General features: G+C 30.0%; 1 protein-coding gene across 1 annotated transcript in view; it reads right to left on the bottom strand.

Annotated features, from left to right (window-relative positions):
• Nucleotides 1-18856, bottom strand: part of ADAM2 (ADAM metallopeptidase domain 2) — a 107589-nt gene that overhangs the window by 73359 nt on the left and 15374 nt on the right. The window contains exons 4-9 of the mRNA XM_011373439.1: nt 17871-17949; nt 13681-13757; nt 13160-13328; nt 9086-9142; nt 995-1066; nt 406-572 (exon numbers count right to left, since the gene is read on the bottom strand). Coding sequence (XP_011371741.1) covers nt 406-572; nt 995-1066; nt 9086-9142; nt 13160-13328; nt 13681-13757; nt 17871-17949 — 621 coding nt within the window. The remainder of the gene's footprint in view (nt 1-405; nt 573-994; nt 1067-9085; nt 9143-13159; nt 13329-13680; nt 13758-17870; nt 17950-18856) is intronic.

The following is an 18856-nucleotide window of genomic DNA, read 5'->3' on the forward strand; positions in this document are numbered from 1 at the left end:
ACCATAGTGTTTCCATTTCTTTTTTTATTTTTGTTTTTATTTTATGAAAATAAAGCAGAAAAAGAAGACAAAATTACTATATTTGTAGAATTAAGGTACATTTCTTCAGATATTATTAGCATTTTATGCATAGTTAAGGACGTTTAATGATATGTTATACATGGTAAGGTAAGAGGACACATGATAATGAGATTGAAAGAGTGATTTTTTAACTATAAACCAATAATAGAATGATATCAATAATCCAACTATAAAATCTCTGTTGTGAAAAATAGTATTCACATAATGTTGTAAGAAAAATGGCGAAAGGTTATTTTCTCTAAAGGCCTGTCAGTTGTCAGAAATTAGGTCAAATATAGATATGTTTTCTTTATGTATGATTTAGTAATGCCAAGATGTGCTTACACAAGTAAAAATGCCATATCATGTGGACGTAAAACAAGATAAGATCTTTTCCATTTTAGAAACCTGTGTAATAATTCATTAGCATCTCCAGTTACTGGTATTTTATTTTCATCCATCCAAAGCTCCAATGAAGATAGAATTATTGTAATGTTAAACGAAGTAAAAATCTAAAATAAAAAACATAAAGAAAATATATTCAAATATCTTGGTCTAAATAGATTTGGAAATTAAGTGTGAAAACTATACTGATGACAAATATTAAACAACCGAACTATAAGTATGGATTGGACCTAATAAAGTAAATAACACATACTACTAACAAAACAAGAAATAATTAACATTTTGAAATGTTTGTACTTAAGCTAGCCCCATGTCCAGTGTTTTATTTAATTTAATCCTTACAATAACTTAATTAGGTATATGCAATTATTATTATCTCTATTAAACAGAAAACTAAAAATTAAAATGGTTATATAATTTACTCTATATATACACAAGATGTATATTTAGGCAATGTCATAAAAGAAATTATGGAAAAATTTTTAAGTAGCACACGCAAATGCAAAAGTACTAAAAAGCAAACACTTACAGCATTAGTCAATCCAAGTAACTGGAAAATTTTTTGAGTGACAACAGCCGTATCAGAACCCATATGATTATACTGAAAAAGATAATCACACCTTTTAGATCTAAATATATATTGCTTCATATTTAATTATTGTTATTTTGCTTACATTTTAATATAGTGAGTTGAAATATTAAATTACTAATTATTAGCTTTAAAAAATATGATAGAAATAATATAATATATATTCAGTATGAGAAATGAAACATACAAAAAGATACAAAAAGACACTACAAACTCCCAAAAATAGAAGAGAAGGGGACACTTCCTAATTCATTTTAAAAGGCCAGCATTACCCTGACACCAAAACCAGACAAAGATATCACACACAAAAAAAATTAAAAGCTAACATCTTTGATGAACATAGGTGCAAAAATCTTCAACGAAATGTTGGCAAACTGAATTCAACAGCACATTAAAGGGATCATACACCATAATCAAGTGAGATTTATCCCATGGATGTAAAAATGGTTCAATATTTCTAATTGGGCAATGTGGTACACTACAGTAACAAAATTAAACACAAAAATCACATGATCATCTCAATAGATGCATGAAAACCATTTGACAAATTCAATATGTTTTCATGTTAAAAACTCTCACAAAGTAGGTATAGAAGGACTGTACATCAACATAATAAAGACCATATATCAAAGGCCCATAGACAACATCTTAATCAATGATGAAAAGTTGAAAACTTTTCCCCTATGATCAGGAATAAGGATGCCCACTCTCACCATTTTTATTCAACATAGTATTGAAGAGTTAGCCAGAGAAATTACACACACACACAAAAGAAATAAAATGCATCCAATTGAAATGGGAGAAGTATAACTGTTACTATTTGCAGATGCATGATACTATATATAGAAAGTCCTAAAAACTTCACCAAAAAACTGTTAAAACACACAATGCAATCAATATACATTTGACATATCAAATTGTACACTTGAAACCAATCTGATGTAAGAATAAGCAGAAGATCTGAGAAGACAGTTTTTCCGAAGAAAACATACAGATTGCCAAGAGGTACACAAAAAGATGTTCAGCATCACTAATCATCAGGGAAATGCAAATCAAAACCACAATGAGGTATCACCTCACACTTGTTAGAATGGCTATTATTAAAAAGACAAGAAATAACAAGTATTGGCGAGGATGTGGAGGAATGGGAACTCTTGTGCACTATTGGTGGGAATGTAAATTGGGGCAACCACTATTGAAAATAGTATGGAGGTTCTTAAAAATACTTAAGATAGCACTATCGCATGATCCAGCAATACTGTTTCTGGGTATTTATCTAAAGGAGAAAAAAATCACTAACTCGAAAAAACACATATACCTCTCATGTTCATTGCAGCATTATTTATAATAACAAAAATATGGAAACAAACCTAAATATTCATCAATGGGTGAATGGATTTAAAAAAATTTGTTACCTATACACAATAGAATATTATTCAGTCATAAAAAGAAAATCTTGCCATTTATGACAACATGGATGGACTTTGAGGGCATTAAGATAAGTGAAATAAGTCAGACAGAAAAAAACAAGTGCTATATGACCTCACTTACATATGGAATCTAAAAACAAAACAAAACAGAAACCAAGCTTCTGCATAGATATAGAGAACAGATTGGTGGTTGACAGAGACAGGAGTAAGAAGTGGGCAAAATTTGTAAAGGTGGTCAAAGGTATATTTCCATTTATAAAATAAATAAGTCTTGGAGTGTAATGTACAGAATAGTGACTATAGATAATACTGTATCGTATAATTGAAACTTGCTAAAACAGTAGATTTTTATAATTCTCATCACAAGAAAAAAATTGTAACTATATGAAGTTAATTTGACTTATTGTGTTGATCATTTTGCAATATATACAAATTTAAAATCATTATGTTGTGACGCACGGACCAGTGAAACAGAATCGAGAGTCCAGAAGTAAACTCATATTTATATGGGCAAATAATTTTCGACAAAAAAGCCAAAAGCATACAGTGGAGAAAGAAAAGCCTCTTCAATAAATGGTGCTGGAGAAATTGGAAGGCTACCTACAAAAGAATGAAACTAGACCTTTGTCTATCACCACACACCCAAATTAACTCAAAATGGATTAAGGATCTGAATATAGGATCAGAATCAATAAAATGCATAGAAGAAAATATAGGAACTAAACTCAAGGACCTTGGACTTAAAGGGAATTTTATGAATTTGACCTCAAAGGCAAGAGAAGTAAAAGCAAAATAAACGAATGGGACTACATCAAACTAAAAAGCTTCTGCTCAACAAAAGAAATTATCAACAAGGTAAAGAGACATCCATCCAAATGGGTAAACATATTGGCAAGCAACGCCTCCAATAAGGGCCTAATATCCAAAATATACAAAATACACATACAATTCAATAACAACAACAACAAAAAAAGCGATCCAATCAAAAAATGGGCAGAGGACCTGAAGAGACACTTTCCCTAGAAGAGATACAAATGGTCAACAAATATATGAAAAGATGCTCAACATCGCTAGCTATTAGGGAAATGCAAATCAAAACCACAATAAGATACCATCTCACACCTGTTAGAATAGCTATAATCAACAGGACAAGTAATAGCAAATACTGGAGAGGATGCAGAGAAATAGTAACCCTCATACCCTGCTGGTGGGACTGCAAATTAGTACAGCCACTATGGAAAATAGTATGGAGGTTCCTCAAAAAATTAAGAATAGAATTACCGTATGATCCAGCAATCCTTCTACTGAATATTTACCCCAAAGACTTGAAAATTCATATCCAAAAAGATATTTGCACACCTATGTTTATAGCAGCATTATTCACAGTGGCCAGAACATGGAAGGAACCGAAGTGTCCTATGATAGATGATGGCTAAAGAAGCAGTGGTACATATATACAATGGAATATTACTCAGCCATAAAAAGAGATGAAATACTGCCATTTGTGACAACCTGGATGGACCTCAAGATAATCATGCTGAATGAAATAAGCCAGATTTAAAAAGTTGAAAATCACATGATATTAGTTATATGTGGAATATAAACCTAAAAGCAACAAATGAACGGGACAAACACACAGACTTATGGACATGGACAATGGACTAGTGGTTACCAGAGGGTAGGGGATGGGAAAGGAGGGAAGAGGTAGACAGGGTAAAGGGGGTCAAATATAAGGGGGTTGGGGGAGGGTGAAGTGGGTAAAGGGGATCAAATATATGGTAGCTGAAGGAAACTGGTTTGGGTGGTAAACACATTTTAGAATATATAGAAGTCAAATGATAATGTACACCTGAAAATTATATAATTGTATTAACCAATGTTACCCTCAATAAACTTAATAAATAAATAAAATCATTGTATTGTATATCTAAAATTAATATAATTGTATATGACAATTATATCTCAATTTTTAAAAAATACACTAGAAATAAGATATAGTTTTATTATTAAATAATTAATAATTGTTAAAAGAAATTTAACAATTTCAATAGCTTCAAACTATAAGATTTAAATATGAAGAATAAAGATTGTAGATTGAATACACTCATTCAAAGCCATGTCTTATGGAAACTTCATAATCATAAAAGTATCAATAGGAAATAAAGGATCATGAGAACAATAAATAAAAGAAAAGCAAAAAAGCAATGACAAAATTTAAAAACTGAAGAATAGATTAGTGGTAAATGCTTAAGCGGAATTTTAAAAATTGAATGGAAAACAATTATAGCAATATAATTCACTTTGAAAACCCCAAAATACTCAGATTGGCTATGTCAGTTTCTCTGAAAGTAAGAGAAATTGGCCCTAAGAACAGATCAATTAATGTAAAGTTTGTTTAAGAAGTAGTTAAGGCTGAGGGAACTTGCAGAATAGCTGTGTGAAAAACAATTCAAAATGTTACATACTAAATGATTCCATTCATATAACATATTTGAAATTAAAAAGGAAAACTACAGACATGGAGATCAGATTAGTGGTTGCCAGCCAGCGGTCAGGGAAAAGGGATGAGGGAAAAGTGGTTGTCGTTATGAAAAGCCCACACAATGGATTCTTGTGATTGAATTATTCTGTATCTTGACAATTAGTGTCAATATCCTAGATGTAATATTGTACTTTAGAATTTTAAGATGTTACAAATTGGAAAAAAAATTACCTAAAAGATATACAGGATCTCTATATGTTCTTTTTTTGTTTTAATAAATATTTTATTCATACTTTGTCCAGTTTTTAAAAAACCCAACATTATTAATGATACATAAACATAAACAGCACAAATCTACAACACATAAAAATAAAGGTGATCAATAGTTTAAGTAATCTATGCCAACATTTGAGATAGCAAAGCAGTTGTATGTGCTTCAAATCCAAGTTTAGAACTCACCAATGTGCAAGTACGAAAGAAGACCAAGTATATAATTTTTGGACAGCAGATAGGGCATAAAGGTAATCAAAGGAATTACAAAGAGATTACTTATTTAAAGGTGTGTTGAAATTAAGAGAGAGTAAAGTTGTAGATCCTTCAGGATGAAAGAACAAGATGATTTGAGAGATTAACAGTAAAAATTTAAGAGTAAAAATGTTTGATCTCACTTATATGTGAATTTTTAAAAAATCAAGCCCATAAATACAGAGAATATACTGGTGGAGGTAGGGTGTGGGTACAGATAAAATGGGTGAAGGGAATCAAAAGATATAAGCTTCCAGTAACAAAACAAGTAAGTCAAGGGGATATAATGAACAGCATGCCAAACTATATTTAGCAATGTTGTATTGCATATTTGCAAGTTAAGGGTAATCTTAAAGGTTCTATAACTATGTATGGTGACAAATGATAACTAGAATTTTTATGGTGATCATGTTGCAATACATATAAATATTAGATCTTTATGTTGTACACCTGAAACTAATGTTCTATGTCAATTATCCTCAATAAAAACAAAAAAAAGAGAGGAAAAAGAAAACTGATTCAAAAGTCTTAAGCAGGAGATTGCTAAATCTGATTTATGTATTAAAAAGATACAAATGTCCTAGTTTTATCAGGTTTTGTAATTAAAGATTTTTGTCTTCATAAAATAAATTGGGAGCTTTCTAAATAGTTTAGATCAGTGATTCTTGGTTTTGGTACATGTCGGACTCACCTGGAAAGTTAATAAAGAATAAAGAAAGTTAATAAAGAGACCTAGATTTGTTGAAATTGCAGGATCTAGGCCTCTGGTTTTTCACCAAGTTTCCTAGGTGATTATTATTCATACCAAAAAACCCAGCAGATTAGAATACAATGCAATTATCTGTTATTTTAAGGTTAGATAAAATGCAGCTGTGAGCTCATAAATTCCTGATGAGTTTTTCAATGATAGTTCTTTATCTTTCAGGTTTCTTCTGTAGTAATTGATCTATTCGATACAAGTATAAATCAACTGTACTCATGAATATAAATGTAAAAATTCTAAATATTAGTCAATAGCTTTTAACAATATATCAAAAGAATAACATGCGATGATGAGGTAGAATTAGTTTCCAGTAAACTGTTTCAACATCAATGAAATATTTAATATTATTCACTATATCAACAAACAGAAAGAACCTGCATGGTCATAATAATAAATGCTGTGAAAGCATATGACAACATTCAACAGCAATTTCTAATAACAACTGAAAAGATGGAAACCAAGTAAAACTATTTAAATATAATAAAGACTAAACACAATGACAATAGCAACAACTAAAAATTGGTAATAAACATTACTCTAAATAGAAAAAAAACATTTCAATTAAAATCAGGAAATATATTGCTTGCCTGCTATTCCCTCCAGTATTTAACATGGTCAGGGAAGTTTCCATAAATGCAGAAACAAAAGCAAATAAAATAACTGTTAAAAACAGTTGGAAAGAGGAAATAAAACTGTATCTTTAATATATATTTTATATTAGAAAACCCATGAGATTCTAGTAAAACTACTGCTATTATTAAGAGTATATGGTAAGTTGGCTGGATATAGAAGCTAGCTATAAAAATTAATGATGCTTTTCTCACTTGATATAAAAAAATTATTTAAAATACTGAAAAAACTTAAGTACTTAAGAATAAAGAGTAAAGGCAGAAAATTTATATAATGAAAACTAGAGTAATCTTATCAGAAGACATAAGTCAGTCTAAACCCAAAAGCACATGTTATTCTTGGATAAGAAGTCACAAACTTGTTTATTACCTTAATTAGTATTAAATTTAAATGCCATGTTAATTAGAGTCCCCCATTTGGGTGAGGGGATTGAGAAAATGACCATAAAGTTTATATGGAAGAATAAGAGCCTGAGAGAAAATATGCAAGAGAAGTATGAAAAAGAACAAAGATGTTCTTGCTAGATATTACACCATAAAGCCACTATAACCAAGTTGGTATGGTATCAGTTTATGAATAGACAAATAGATTAATGGGACACAAAAAGGAGAAACCAATTATATGAGAGACTTTAATATTTAATAAATGATGTTGACACAACTAGATATATATCTAAAAGAAAATAAATGTAGATTCCCATCTTAAGCCATAGTTTATCCTATGACATGTATAAAATTCAGTCAAGATGAATTAAAGAGTTAAATGCTACTCTCTTAATTGAAACTGCATACCCAAAAACTATATAAAAATGTGAAGGCATATTTGAATATAATAAAATTAAAGTTTTATGTATACAAGAAAGCCCACAAATAAAATCAACTACTAAAGGTAATGTTTTGATATTTTATTGCAGATAATGAACAAAGCATGAATACTTTTAACATTCAAAAATTTCTTACAAGTTGACAGGAAGTCAAGCAGCCATTAAGAAAATGAGCAAAAGGCATAAGTTGTCAATTCAGAGAAAAGCAAATACCAGTGGCCAGTAAACACTAAATTATGATTAAATTCATTATCATTTAAGAAAATGGAAATTAAAATCCCAATGTGATATGATTTTATATTCATCGACTAATAAAAATTAAAAAGAAATATATAATAGATAATTGTCAGGTATGAGGAAAACAGTGCTTTCAGTTTTAACTTAGAGATATAAAAAGTTACAAGAGAAAGTTCACAAACTCATTTCACTTTATCAAACACTAAACCTGGACATGTAATCACATACTCAGCTTTTCTTGATGTCAGTATGGATGAAATGGTGGTCTAGTCTAATATTGGAATTCCAGTTGTATACAATAATATCACCTACTCAAAGATGTGACTCTAAGAATTCCAGCCCACATCATCAATTCTCAATAGTACTTGGCTATTTGTGTTAGCAAATAGGTATTCTCCCACAATAAAAACAAAGAAAAACAATTTTTTTTTAAAAAAAACAGGATCCTTTCTCTTAGCTAACACATCAATATTTTGCTTTCATTTACAGTCAGGCATGGAATATGAGCATTTTGGTTATGACAGACCACATATATAACCGTTGTCTCATAGGATTATAATTGCCTAATGATGTAGCCATCCTAATGTCATAGTGCAATGCATTACACACGTTTATGATGATGTTAGTGTAAACAAACATTGCATTGCAGAAACAACCAAAGTGTCTTTCAGTAGATGAATGGATAAACTGTGGTATATCCATACAATGGAATATTATTTAGTGCTAAAAAGAAATGAGCTATTGAGCCATGAAAAAGCATGGAGGAAACTTAAATTTATATTACTAAGGTAAAGAAGCCAATCTGTAATGGCTGTATACTGTATATTTCAACTACATAACATTCAGAAAAAGGCAAAACTGTGGAGACAGTAAAAAAATCAGTGGTTGCCAGACTTTAGGAGGATGGAGAGATAGATAAAAATTACTAAAAAACTATTATAAAGGCAGCAATTCTTTTAATTTACAATATTTATGTACAAGAATAAATTTATAGAGATTTGAGTTTCAATTTACTACAGATTTAAAGCAGAGATAAAGCAAACGTTATCATTTATTGTCTTGTGTTAAAAATTTATTACAATTTTTATAACCTTTTATATTACTAATCAGTAATTAGAAAAATAAATTACAATACACTTACCAAATTTTTTTCAACTATAACATGCATTTCTATATATTGAGAGAAATCTGTAAGTGGCTGAAAAAAATCCACATAAAAATTAAAGAATTAAATATTTCAGTGTTTATAACTACTTCATGAATTCGATGTTGAAAAATCCCATTTTATATATAAAATAGAACCAGATTATAAGCAAAACTAGGAATCGCAGAATCATTTTCAGAATATTACCTTTATAATCTATTTTGTACCTGATCAACTATTTAATTCATTCAGAAAATAACTTTGTCTTCCATTCTCCATATTCTCATCAGTACTGGGCTATTCATATTTTTCTCTTTTCTGAATAAACTGTCTCGATGACTCCCCATTACAAAAGGTATGAATTTCTATTAGCTTACTGATGCTTTTATACACTACTATGTGGTATGGCTTTATCCATGACACTGAAAGAGTAAAGACCCATTTCTATGTTTTTTTTTTCTTTTTTCTGGAGGGAGAGTGATATTTAATCTGAAGGATAAAGTTAATCCTTGTATAACTCACCTCAAAAAAATGTAAGCAACAGAGAATCAAAATGACTAACTTTCTTAAAGTGGACCATAGATATCTCAAAATGTAGTTTGAGCATGACATCATCCACTTAGATCATAGTGGTTAAATTGTGCACAAATGTGAGGATTTGCACTTCGGTTCATCATTTATGTGGCTTAGACTTTGCCAAAAAATTGGGATAAAGTAATAATTGTTGTACCTACTGTCATAAAATGTTACTTATTTTCATGATTATTTTTACATGAAGGTAACCTAAGAGGAATGCACTAGGGAAAACTTGTAAGATGGGCTTTGCAAACAATTAAAGACTATAGTATAGATAACTCAAAATACCTTGTTATTAAAATAGTATACCATCTATAAACACTGGACAAATATCTAGAAACAGAAAAGGATGATAAAATTTTAGAAACTGAGGAAATTTTTGTTATATTTATTTTAATGTTTGCATTTTTCTTTTTTACATTTAAGTTTAAAACTATCCAATTTTAGTTAAACCATTTCCTTTAACATCTTAAAAGGAGCATCAAAGAGAGAACAAAAAATCTGGGATTTAGTAGAGATCAGAAAAGTGATGGTTATAGTAATTTAAAGGAAAAAGAAAAGTTGAGAAAAGTCAGTAAGACAAATTTAGAGCTGATTAATCACTCATTTTTCCCCACTTAAAAATTCTCAGAGATTTCAGGGTTTTGCAGATAAAATAACCTTATGATTTAACCGGTTTCCTATCTTTTCCATTTAAAATTAAGCACCAAATGTTTTATGGTAGTTTGATTATAAGATTCCATCCTTTTATTAAAGTCCTTAAACAAGGAAATAACATTACTGGAGGATAAATATAAACTCTTAAATTAATTAGGAGAAATAATATATTAATGGATTGAGGGATTCAAAACCATTTCTTTTGTTTTAACCTAATTATTAGTTATGTAATCCTCATTCATTTTTATCTTTGAGATTTGAATTGGTAATATTCAGTTAACAAAAACGTGTTTATTTATTTAATGAACAATAAACTTTTATGAAGAAAAGATACATGGTCTATTCTAGCCAAATAAAAAATTTAAGACAAAAGTGTATAAAAGAATACAAGAAAATGTGTGTGTTGAAATGTGAGCAGGTATTAAATTTCAAAAGACCTCAAAAGCTATTTTTTGTAGTAAGTGAATAGGGCCATATAAGGAGACAAATTGCTTAGAGATCTATTATGTAAAGATGACTTTAATTGCAGTAAAGTTTGTTTTGGTCAAGTAAATACTAAAGAATTGGATCTAGGCAAGAAGATTAGAGAACACTACTGAATGATGTAATTGCAATATAGATAGAATTAAATTTAAAATATGTCAAAGGTCATCAGTAAGAATATTTAGAGAGTGAGAATGGACAGGATGATGAAGATAAATAAGTAGGTAGATAGATAATGTGTTTGTGTATTTCATTTAATTTCAGCAACCATTATGTCCAATGTAATATCAGTAATTCAGGAAAAAGTTTAGAATGAGATTGAGAGATCTATAAATCACAGTAGATATAGACATGGAAAAATATAGAAGGCAAACAAAAACCTGAGGCATAACATAAGCAATATCAGTATCTACAATGTAAGTTTATAAGGAAAGATCAGATAAAGTGAAAAAAATGAGAAGCAGGACAGTTTTATTGAAGAATAAAATAAATCAAAAATTCCAGGGAGTTTCAATTTTATTTCACCTAATGGTGATGGACGGAATCCTTTCCTCTTAAAACTGAGGCAAGACAAGGATATCTGTTCTTACCTATTTGACATTATACTAGGGATGGTCACCAGGGCAATTAGAAAAATAAAAGGAAGTTATCTTAATTGAAAAGAAAGAACATAAACTGTCTTTATTCAAGATGACATGACCTTGTACGTGGAAAATCAGAGTCCAGTAAAAAGCTAATAAACAATTTCAACAAGTTTGCAGAATACAAAAATCAATAACTTATAAACACTAATAATAAGAAATGCAAATCTGAAATAAAAAGTAAATGTTCAGTAGCATTTAAAAAATAAAATGTAAGAAATAATTTTAATAAAAGAAGTTTTCTTGATGACTTAAAGACTAAACTATGTAAAGCAATGCAGCAAAATATTTTTAAAAACCTAAAAACCAAAAGCTATTTAATGTTCATGGATTGGAAGAGTTAATATTGTTAAATGGCAATATTCTCCAGATGAATTACAGAATCAACACAATTTCAGGTGACTTTTTAAGGAAATTGAAATAAATGAATTTTAAAATTCATTTGGAAATTCATAGTAACAGGAATAGCCAGAACAATATCAAAAAAAAAAAGAAAGAAAGAAAGAAAGCACACTTATTAATTCCAAAACTTACATCAAAGGTATAGTAGTAAAAATAGTGTGGTTCTGGCATAAGAATAAGCATAAAGACCAATGGAATGTAATTGCAATTGCAAAAAAAGTTTCTAACTTTTATGGTCAATTGATCTTAAAAACAAAGGACCATGAAAATTCAGTGGAATAAAAAATATTCTTTTTACCAAATGGTGTTGGGAAAACTAGATATTATTATGAAAAATGAAGAAATTTAGAATCTTGCATCATACTATGCAAAAATTAACATAAATTGAATCTTATATTAAAATGTAAGAAATTAAACAATAAAATTTATAGAATCATAGAAATAAATTTTGTAGTCCTGGTGTGATGGTTAATTTTAATCTGTCAATTTGACTAAGCCACATGCCCAGATATACATTACTGCACACACACATATGTATACATCTATCCTGTTGGTTCTGTTTCTCTGAAGTAATATCTTCCCTGAAAAAGACTCTTTACTACTGTAGATGCAGATTCAAGATGGTTAGAAACCAAACCCAGAATCTCATTCTGTAAGTGGATAAATTAAAACACAAATTGAACTTCCAACATCACAAGGCTTCTACTGTTAAAGCAAAGGCATTAACCAAGAAGAAATGAGATCCTGAAAATTGGAATGGACACAATATCGAAAGTCTCTGATGAATCTGGGATCATTAAACTCTTAAGCAGCTTCTCCTTCCCTGTACAAAGAGATCAACCCAGCATTCTGAGGAAACTAAAATGGCTGTCCCTGAAGCATTTGCCTTAAAAGACACTAGTGATTCATTTCAAAACCCTAGATATATATCTTGAATTTTTATGTGAATGGCATTTGTATTTAGTATATCAAAATTTTGATATAATGGCTATAGAGAAAGGAGTACACCTGTAGACAATAAGGGTCTAGGTCACAGGGAAAAAAAAAATGCCACTAATAGTAAAAAATGCCAGCTTGGAGTTCTGGAGATTTGAATGACTAGTTTTAAGGCTTTCAATATAAGCCATATAGTTTCTATCACATCTCTCTATCATCTATCCACCTATTATCTATCTATCTATCTATCTATCTATCTATCTATCTATCATCTATCATTTACCATATATATTAATGTAAATAATTTATCAGAAAAAATAATTGTTTATATTCTTAAACAGTAATAACCATATAGTTTACTCAATTAATTGCTTACCTCTATAGTTTGTATTTTATAGGGCATTTCCATTGGCTCAATATCCTCCTCAGCAAATAAAGAAGAACCTGTATTCTTAAGTTTTACTTGATAAATCACATGTTCAAAACCAATGGAAGGCTCCAAAGGCTCAATTCCATAACTTACATTTTCAAACTGTAGTATGCCCCTACAAATTTCAAAAAATAAGTAAGTAAATAAAATAATATATTTTTGAAGTTGATAAAATGCCAATTATTCAGTTTTTTAAATAGTATGCAGATAATTTTCAGTCTTAATCTTAGATGGTAAATTTAGGAAAAAGCTCCTAAGTATCCACAATCTTACTGAGTACCACAGAATAGTAATGCTATTGGTATTTGCCTAGCTGCTAATGTTTCATGGTCTTCAAATATATACAAAAATCTTAATTCAGAATAAGTAGAAGACATTACAAGAATTTCAATACTACATTACCAAAGACAGTTTCCCATAAAAATATTCTAAAAAATTAATCCATTTTGAAGTTACAAAATCACAACCTGAGTCCAGTGCATGTGCTAAGGATAGCCATAGAATTTGGATAACCTTCAATATACCCTTGGTAGTAGCAAGAATTCTGAAAAATAAAAAAAGAAAATACATATATCTCTATTAGAGTAACTCATGTTAAAGGTACTATTTTCAAATATTTAAAACAGATATGTTTATTAGTGCATATATGTCAAATTCTCATTGTTTACAAAATAGATTTATAGGATTATTAGATGAACATTTGGCTCAATTCTCAAAAAATTTTCCCATACATTCAAAAATAATTTGAATACTTTCATATTTTTCCCCGGTTATAAACATGACATTCTTGGTCATTAGAATCAAGGTAAAATCATCAAAAATTTATTTTTTCAAACCCTTTTGACTTAATTTTACAAGGTAGATATAACAAACAAACAAACAAACAAAAAACAAAATAAATCCAAAACAGAATTATTTAAAAAAATGATTTAAGTGTAATAGCAGAGTAGTTTGCATTGGATTAATCTCATAAATTACAAATATGAACTCTGGAAAAATAATTTCAAAACTCCACAAAAGTTGGCAGGACAAAGCAAGAGAAGAGAATCAACACTAGAAGAAAAGCATGATATTTACTGAGATTTGCATGATATTTAATGAAATTCAGCATTTATATTGGTTTTCATCAGAGGGCACTCCCCAAAGTAAGGCAGCATGAGATAGAGATAGCTAAAGTTCCAATTAAAAAAACAATCTTACTGATCATGGTTGCAAATCCCTAGAAACTGAGCTGCGATATCCAGAAAAGGAAAAAGGCACAGAGTGAGACTCCCAAATGTGTGCTGTTAACTCAGGTGTAAGTTCTTTATGTATATCTGGACTGAGAATATGTGAAAGAGATCTCAAGTAGCTTAGTAGAAACTAAGACCAAAAAATCTGGAAGAACTAAGAAGATATTTTGGCTATTTCCAAACACAGGAGAGTAGAGTTTGGAAACTGGTTCCAGCAAAATTAATTACCTACTGAAATAAGAATGTAAACTCTTTAGAGAAAAGAGTCACAAGCTCTACAATGATCATTGTATAGGGCCAGTATGATTTTAAAATATTAGATATGTGATAAAAGGAAAATGTGGCCCATAGTCAAGAGAAAAATCAGAAAGAGAACTGATCCCAAAAATAACAAAAGATTTGGAATTAGTAAAAAACAGATATTAAAAATGTGATCAAGAACAAAAGGAAAATGTAGACATAATAGGGGAGCAGTTAGGAAATTCAGCAGAGATATAAAGGTTACAAAAATGCCAACTCTAAATTCTACAACAAAAATAAATTTAAAATATAATACACTAGATTGGATATACTGCATTTTGGATATTGCAAAAAAAAAAGTAAAAAAATTAGAATATAAACTTATAGAAATCACGAAATCTGAAAGCTGAGAGAAAAGAACCTTTAAAAAGGAAACATAGCTCCAGTAACCTATGGGGCAATGTTATCTAACATATGTTTAATGGGAGTCCCAGAGAAATAGAAAGAAAAAACAGATATAAAAACATGTGAAAAAAATAATGACCAAAATTTCCCTAAATGTATTGAGACACTAAGTATGCAATTAGACAATGGCTAGATCATTTATAAAAATAGAACTCTGACCCACAACCTGCAGCAACCTGCCCAGGTAATCGACCCTTTTATCAACAATTACTAGCCCAGGAAACAAGCCTGCTACAAGTCAGACATTGTAGGAAGTCATATTGCTATCTCCAGTAACAATGCAAGAAGCTAAACAATAACTTCTGTAATAATCAGCTCAAATGACCAAGACTTGTTTTAAAAAATTTAGTTTACCTAAATTTTGTCTCAGCTTCCAACTTACGATCAACCGGAGAAAGCCAAATACTCACTGCTAAACAATCACATAGATGCTTCTCTTCTAGTTAGCTCACCTACAGTTTTTCAATGCTACCGACTGCCAACCAGGGCATACCTGAAGTTTTCTCTTTTTCCTATTATGTAGAGCTTTCTCACTCCTCTGCTTGTCTTAGTATATCTGCTGGAACGCAAGTGATGGTAGCTGACTCCCTTGCTATGGCAAGCTCTGAATTAATAGCCTTTGCTTATTTTCATTTGTTTGGTTTTTGTTAATTTCCACAAGATATAAGGACCTCAGCACATCATAATAAACTGATAGAAACCAAAAATGAAGAGAAAATTTTGAAATAAACTAAAGTAGCACGTAACATTCAGAGGAATAATAATACAAAAAAATGATACTTCTCATTATAGATATATATCTAAATATAGATAATATAGATATATAGATATAGATATAGACATAGATATAGAAAGACACAGAGAGGGATAGAGATATAGAGATAGAGAGAGCCAGGATACAATGGAACAGGATAAAATGTTGGGAGAGAAAAATTATGTATTATATATTAAGAAAACTTATTTTTTAAAACTGAAGGTGCGGAGAATTAACCTCTGGTATAACAGCATAAAGAGCTCCACAAATCTACTCCCTAGCAAAATAAATAAAAATTATAAATAAACAACCATTTAGATCTTCTGGAAATAGTCAAAGGAACAAATGGTCCTAAGAGAAAATGAATGAACAGCTATTCAAGAAAACGTATGAAAATTCAGTAAGAAAAATGAGAGCTTGTGGTATTTGAGCCAAGACTACTCCCTCTTTTCCCAAATCCAAGCTCAGCAAGATTTACAAGGCTGTTGCAGGAGTAACACAATGTATTGTTTTATAGTAAACTTTTTTTAATAAGTAAAAAGAGTACACTCTAAAATAATGATAACAGTATAGCATAGTTAATACATAAACCAGTGACATAGTGGTTTATTATCAAGAATTATGTACTGTAGTAATTGTATGTGCTATATTTTTATACAATTGGCAGTGCAGGTTTGCTTATAACAGCATCATCACAAATACATGAGTAATGCATTGCACACAACAAACAATATGATGGCTATAGTATCACTAGGCATTAAGAATTTTTCAGCTCCATTATAACCTTTTGGGACCACCATTGTATATGCAGTCTGTCATTAATAGGAATGTCATTATGTGGTACATGACTGTATTCATTACATTTGAGGCTAACGTTCAACAACTTACTACATACAAGTTATTAGTAAAACATTCTTTGCGTTGTCTTTTTAATTATACATTTATCTTCCATGGTTACCTCCTGGGAGATAGGAAGCAGAGTTAAGTATTAGGTGTAGCAGAATTATATAAAATTCAGGCCTTATGTATCTCTTTGTCTCTCTAATTCTAACTCTCTCTCGCTCTCTCTCTCTGTCACACATACAGACACAAATATACACATTCACACACACATGTCATATGCACATACATATACATTATATTTGTGTGCATATATATATATATATATATACATATATATGTATATGTCATAACACAGTTTGACTATGTATTATCTATCTGTACAGACTGCTCCATAGATGACTCACATATATTTACCCAGTCTGTTCAGCAAAATTTAAAGCAATTATTCAACATATCTATTATTTCTACTGTTGAAAGCTTAGTCTCTATAAAAATGCTTTAATTTCAAAGTACTAGTAGATTCACTGCATAGAAATCAGTAATGTAAATGGGAAAAACCCGGCAGGAATTGGTAAGGCAGAGGCAAAGGTAAAAAAAAAACCAAACCAGCATTTTAGGCACAGGTAATCCAAGCAATTGTATGCACATTTTATTATTTTTCCAACAAATTACAGACATTATAAAATGAAGCTCCAAGTATTCCAAATATATGAACATTTAATATATTCTTAAATGTGCATGAAATTCCATTTATATTTACTTGGTCCCTGAAAATACTTCAGACAAATCTTTGGAGTCTTCCTCCCAGATTTAACTTTCTTAGTCCAAGTCATGTTTTTTCACTTTAAGTACCTCACGATCTATTCGATCCTTTTGCCACAGGTATATAAGCACATACAAGTACATCATTATAAAATAATAGCTTAAACATTATTATCATTTTTGGTTTGGATAATCATCTGTATATAAAGGCTCACTCAAGACACACCATGAAAAAGAAATAGCTAAATTTATGCCAAAACAAAACTTTAATTCTTTGTACTCCAGCAACATGTGGATCCTAAGTAAGGAAACTTCACAGAAACTCACATAACAAAGGCAAAACAGACAATAAAAGTCATACCTGAAACTGATGTTCAAAAGGTTTCATACTTCCTGTGCTTTTATAACCATAAACTCTAAAATTATGAGGTAAAAAAGCTCTGTAAAATAAAGATAAAACTATTTATTGAAAAATTTCACTTTTATTTTAGAAAGATTTATTTTATTACATTTATTATAATTAGGTAGGTAGGCAGAGGGAGAGAGGGAAAAATAAAGAGATTTTCTGATTTTGTTCTAATTTTACTAAAAAACCTAGTCTCTAGTCCTCCCTTCATTCACTTTACTGTCACACTGTCCTCTTAGCTATTTTTTAAATACAACAGGCAAATTTTTGTCTCAGGGTAACCCAAGTGTTCATCAACAGATAAATGGATAAGCAAAATATGGTATGTATACATACAATAAAATATTATCCAACCCTACAAGGAAGGAAATTTTGACATATGGATGTAATTAAATTATGCTAAATGAAATAGGCAGTCACAAAAAGACAGATACTTTATGTTTCCACTTATATGAGATAACTAGAATAAACACTTTCACAGAGACAGAAAGACTGGTGTTTACCAGGGGATGGGGAGGGGTGAGTTATTATCTAATGGGGTAGGGTTTCAGTTTGAGAAATTGAAAACTGTTTTGGAGATGGATGATGGTGATGTTTGCAAGATAAGGTGAATGCATTTAATGAACTTAAAAAAATACTTTTTATAATAGCATCAAAATAATAAAATATCAAGAAATAAATTTAACATAACTGTAAAGCTTATACACTGATAATTGCAGAAGTTGTTGCCCCTTCCTGGGATGTTCTTCAACATGTCTCATTGTCTCATGTACTTCAAGTCTTTTTTGCTTATATATCAACTTCCCAGTGAGGCTAAATCTCAACATGTTTGTAAAAAAATCATCAAGCATAGGATTTCCAAAAGATAATTTTTACTTTGCTCTATGTTTTTGCTTAAGCATTTATCACCTTCTAAGACTCTTCCTAATCTACTTATTATA

This window comes from Pteropus vampyrus, unplaced genomic scaffold (genome assembly GCF_000151845.1).
Source record: "Pteropus vampyrus isolate Shadow unplaced genomic scaffold, Pvam_2.0 Scaffold8, whole genome shotgun sequence".
NCBI lineage: Eukaryota > Metazoa > Chordata > Mammalia > Chiroptera > Pteropodidae > Pteropus > Pteropus vampyrus.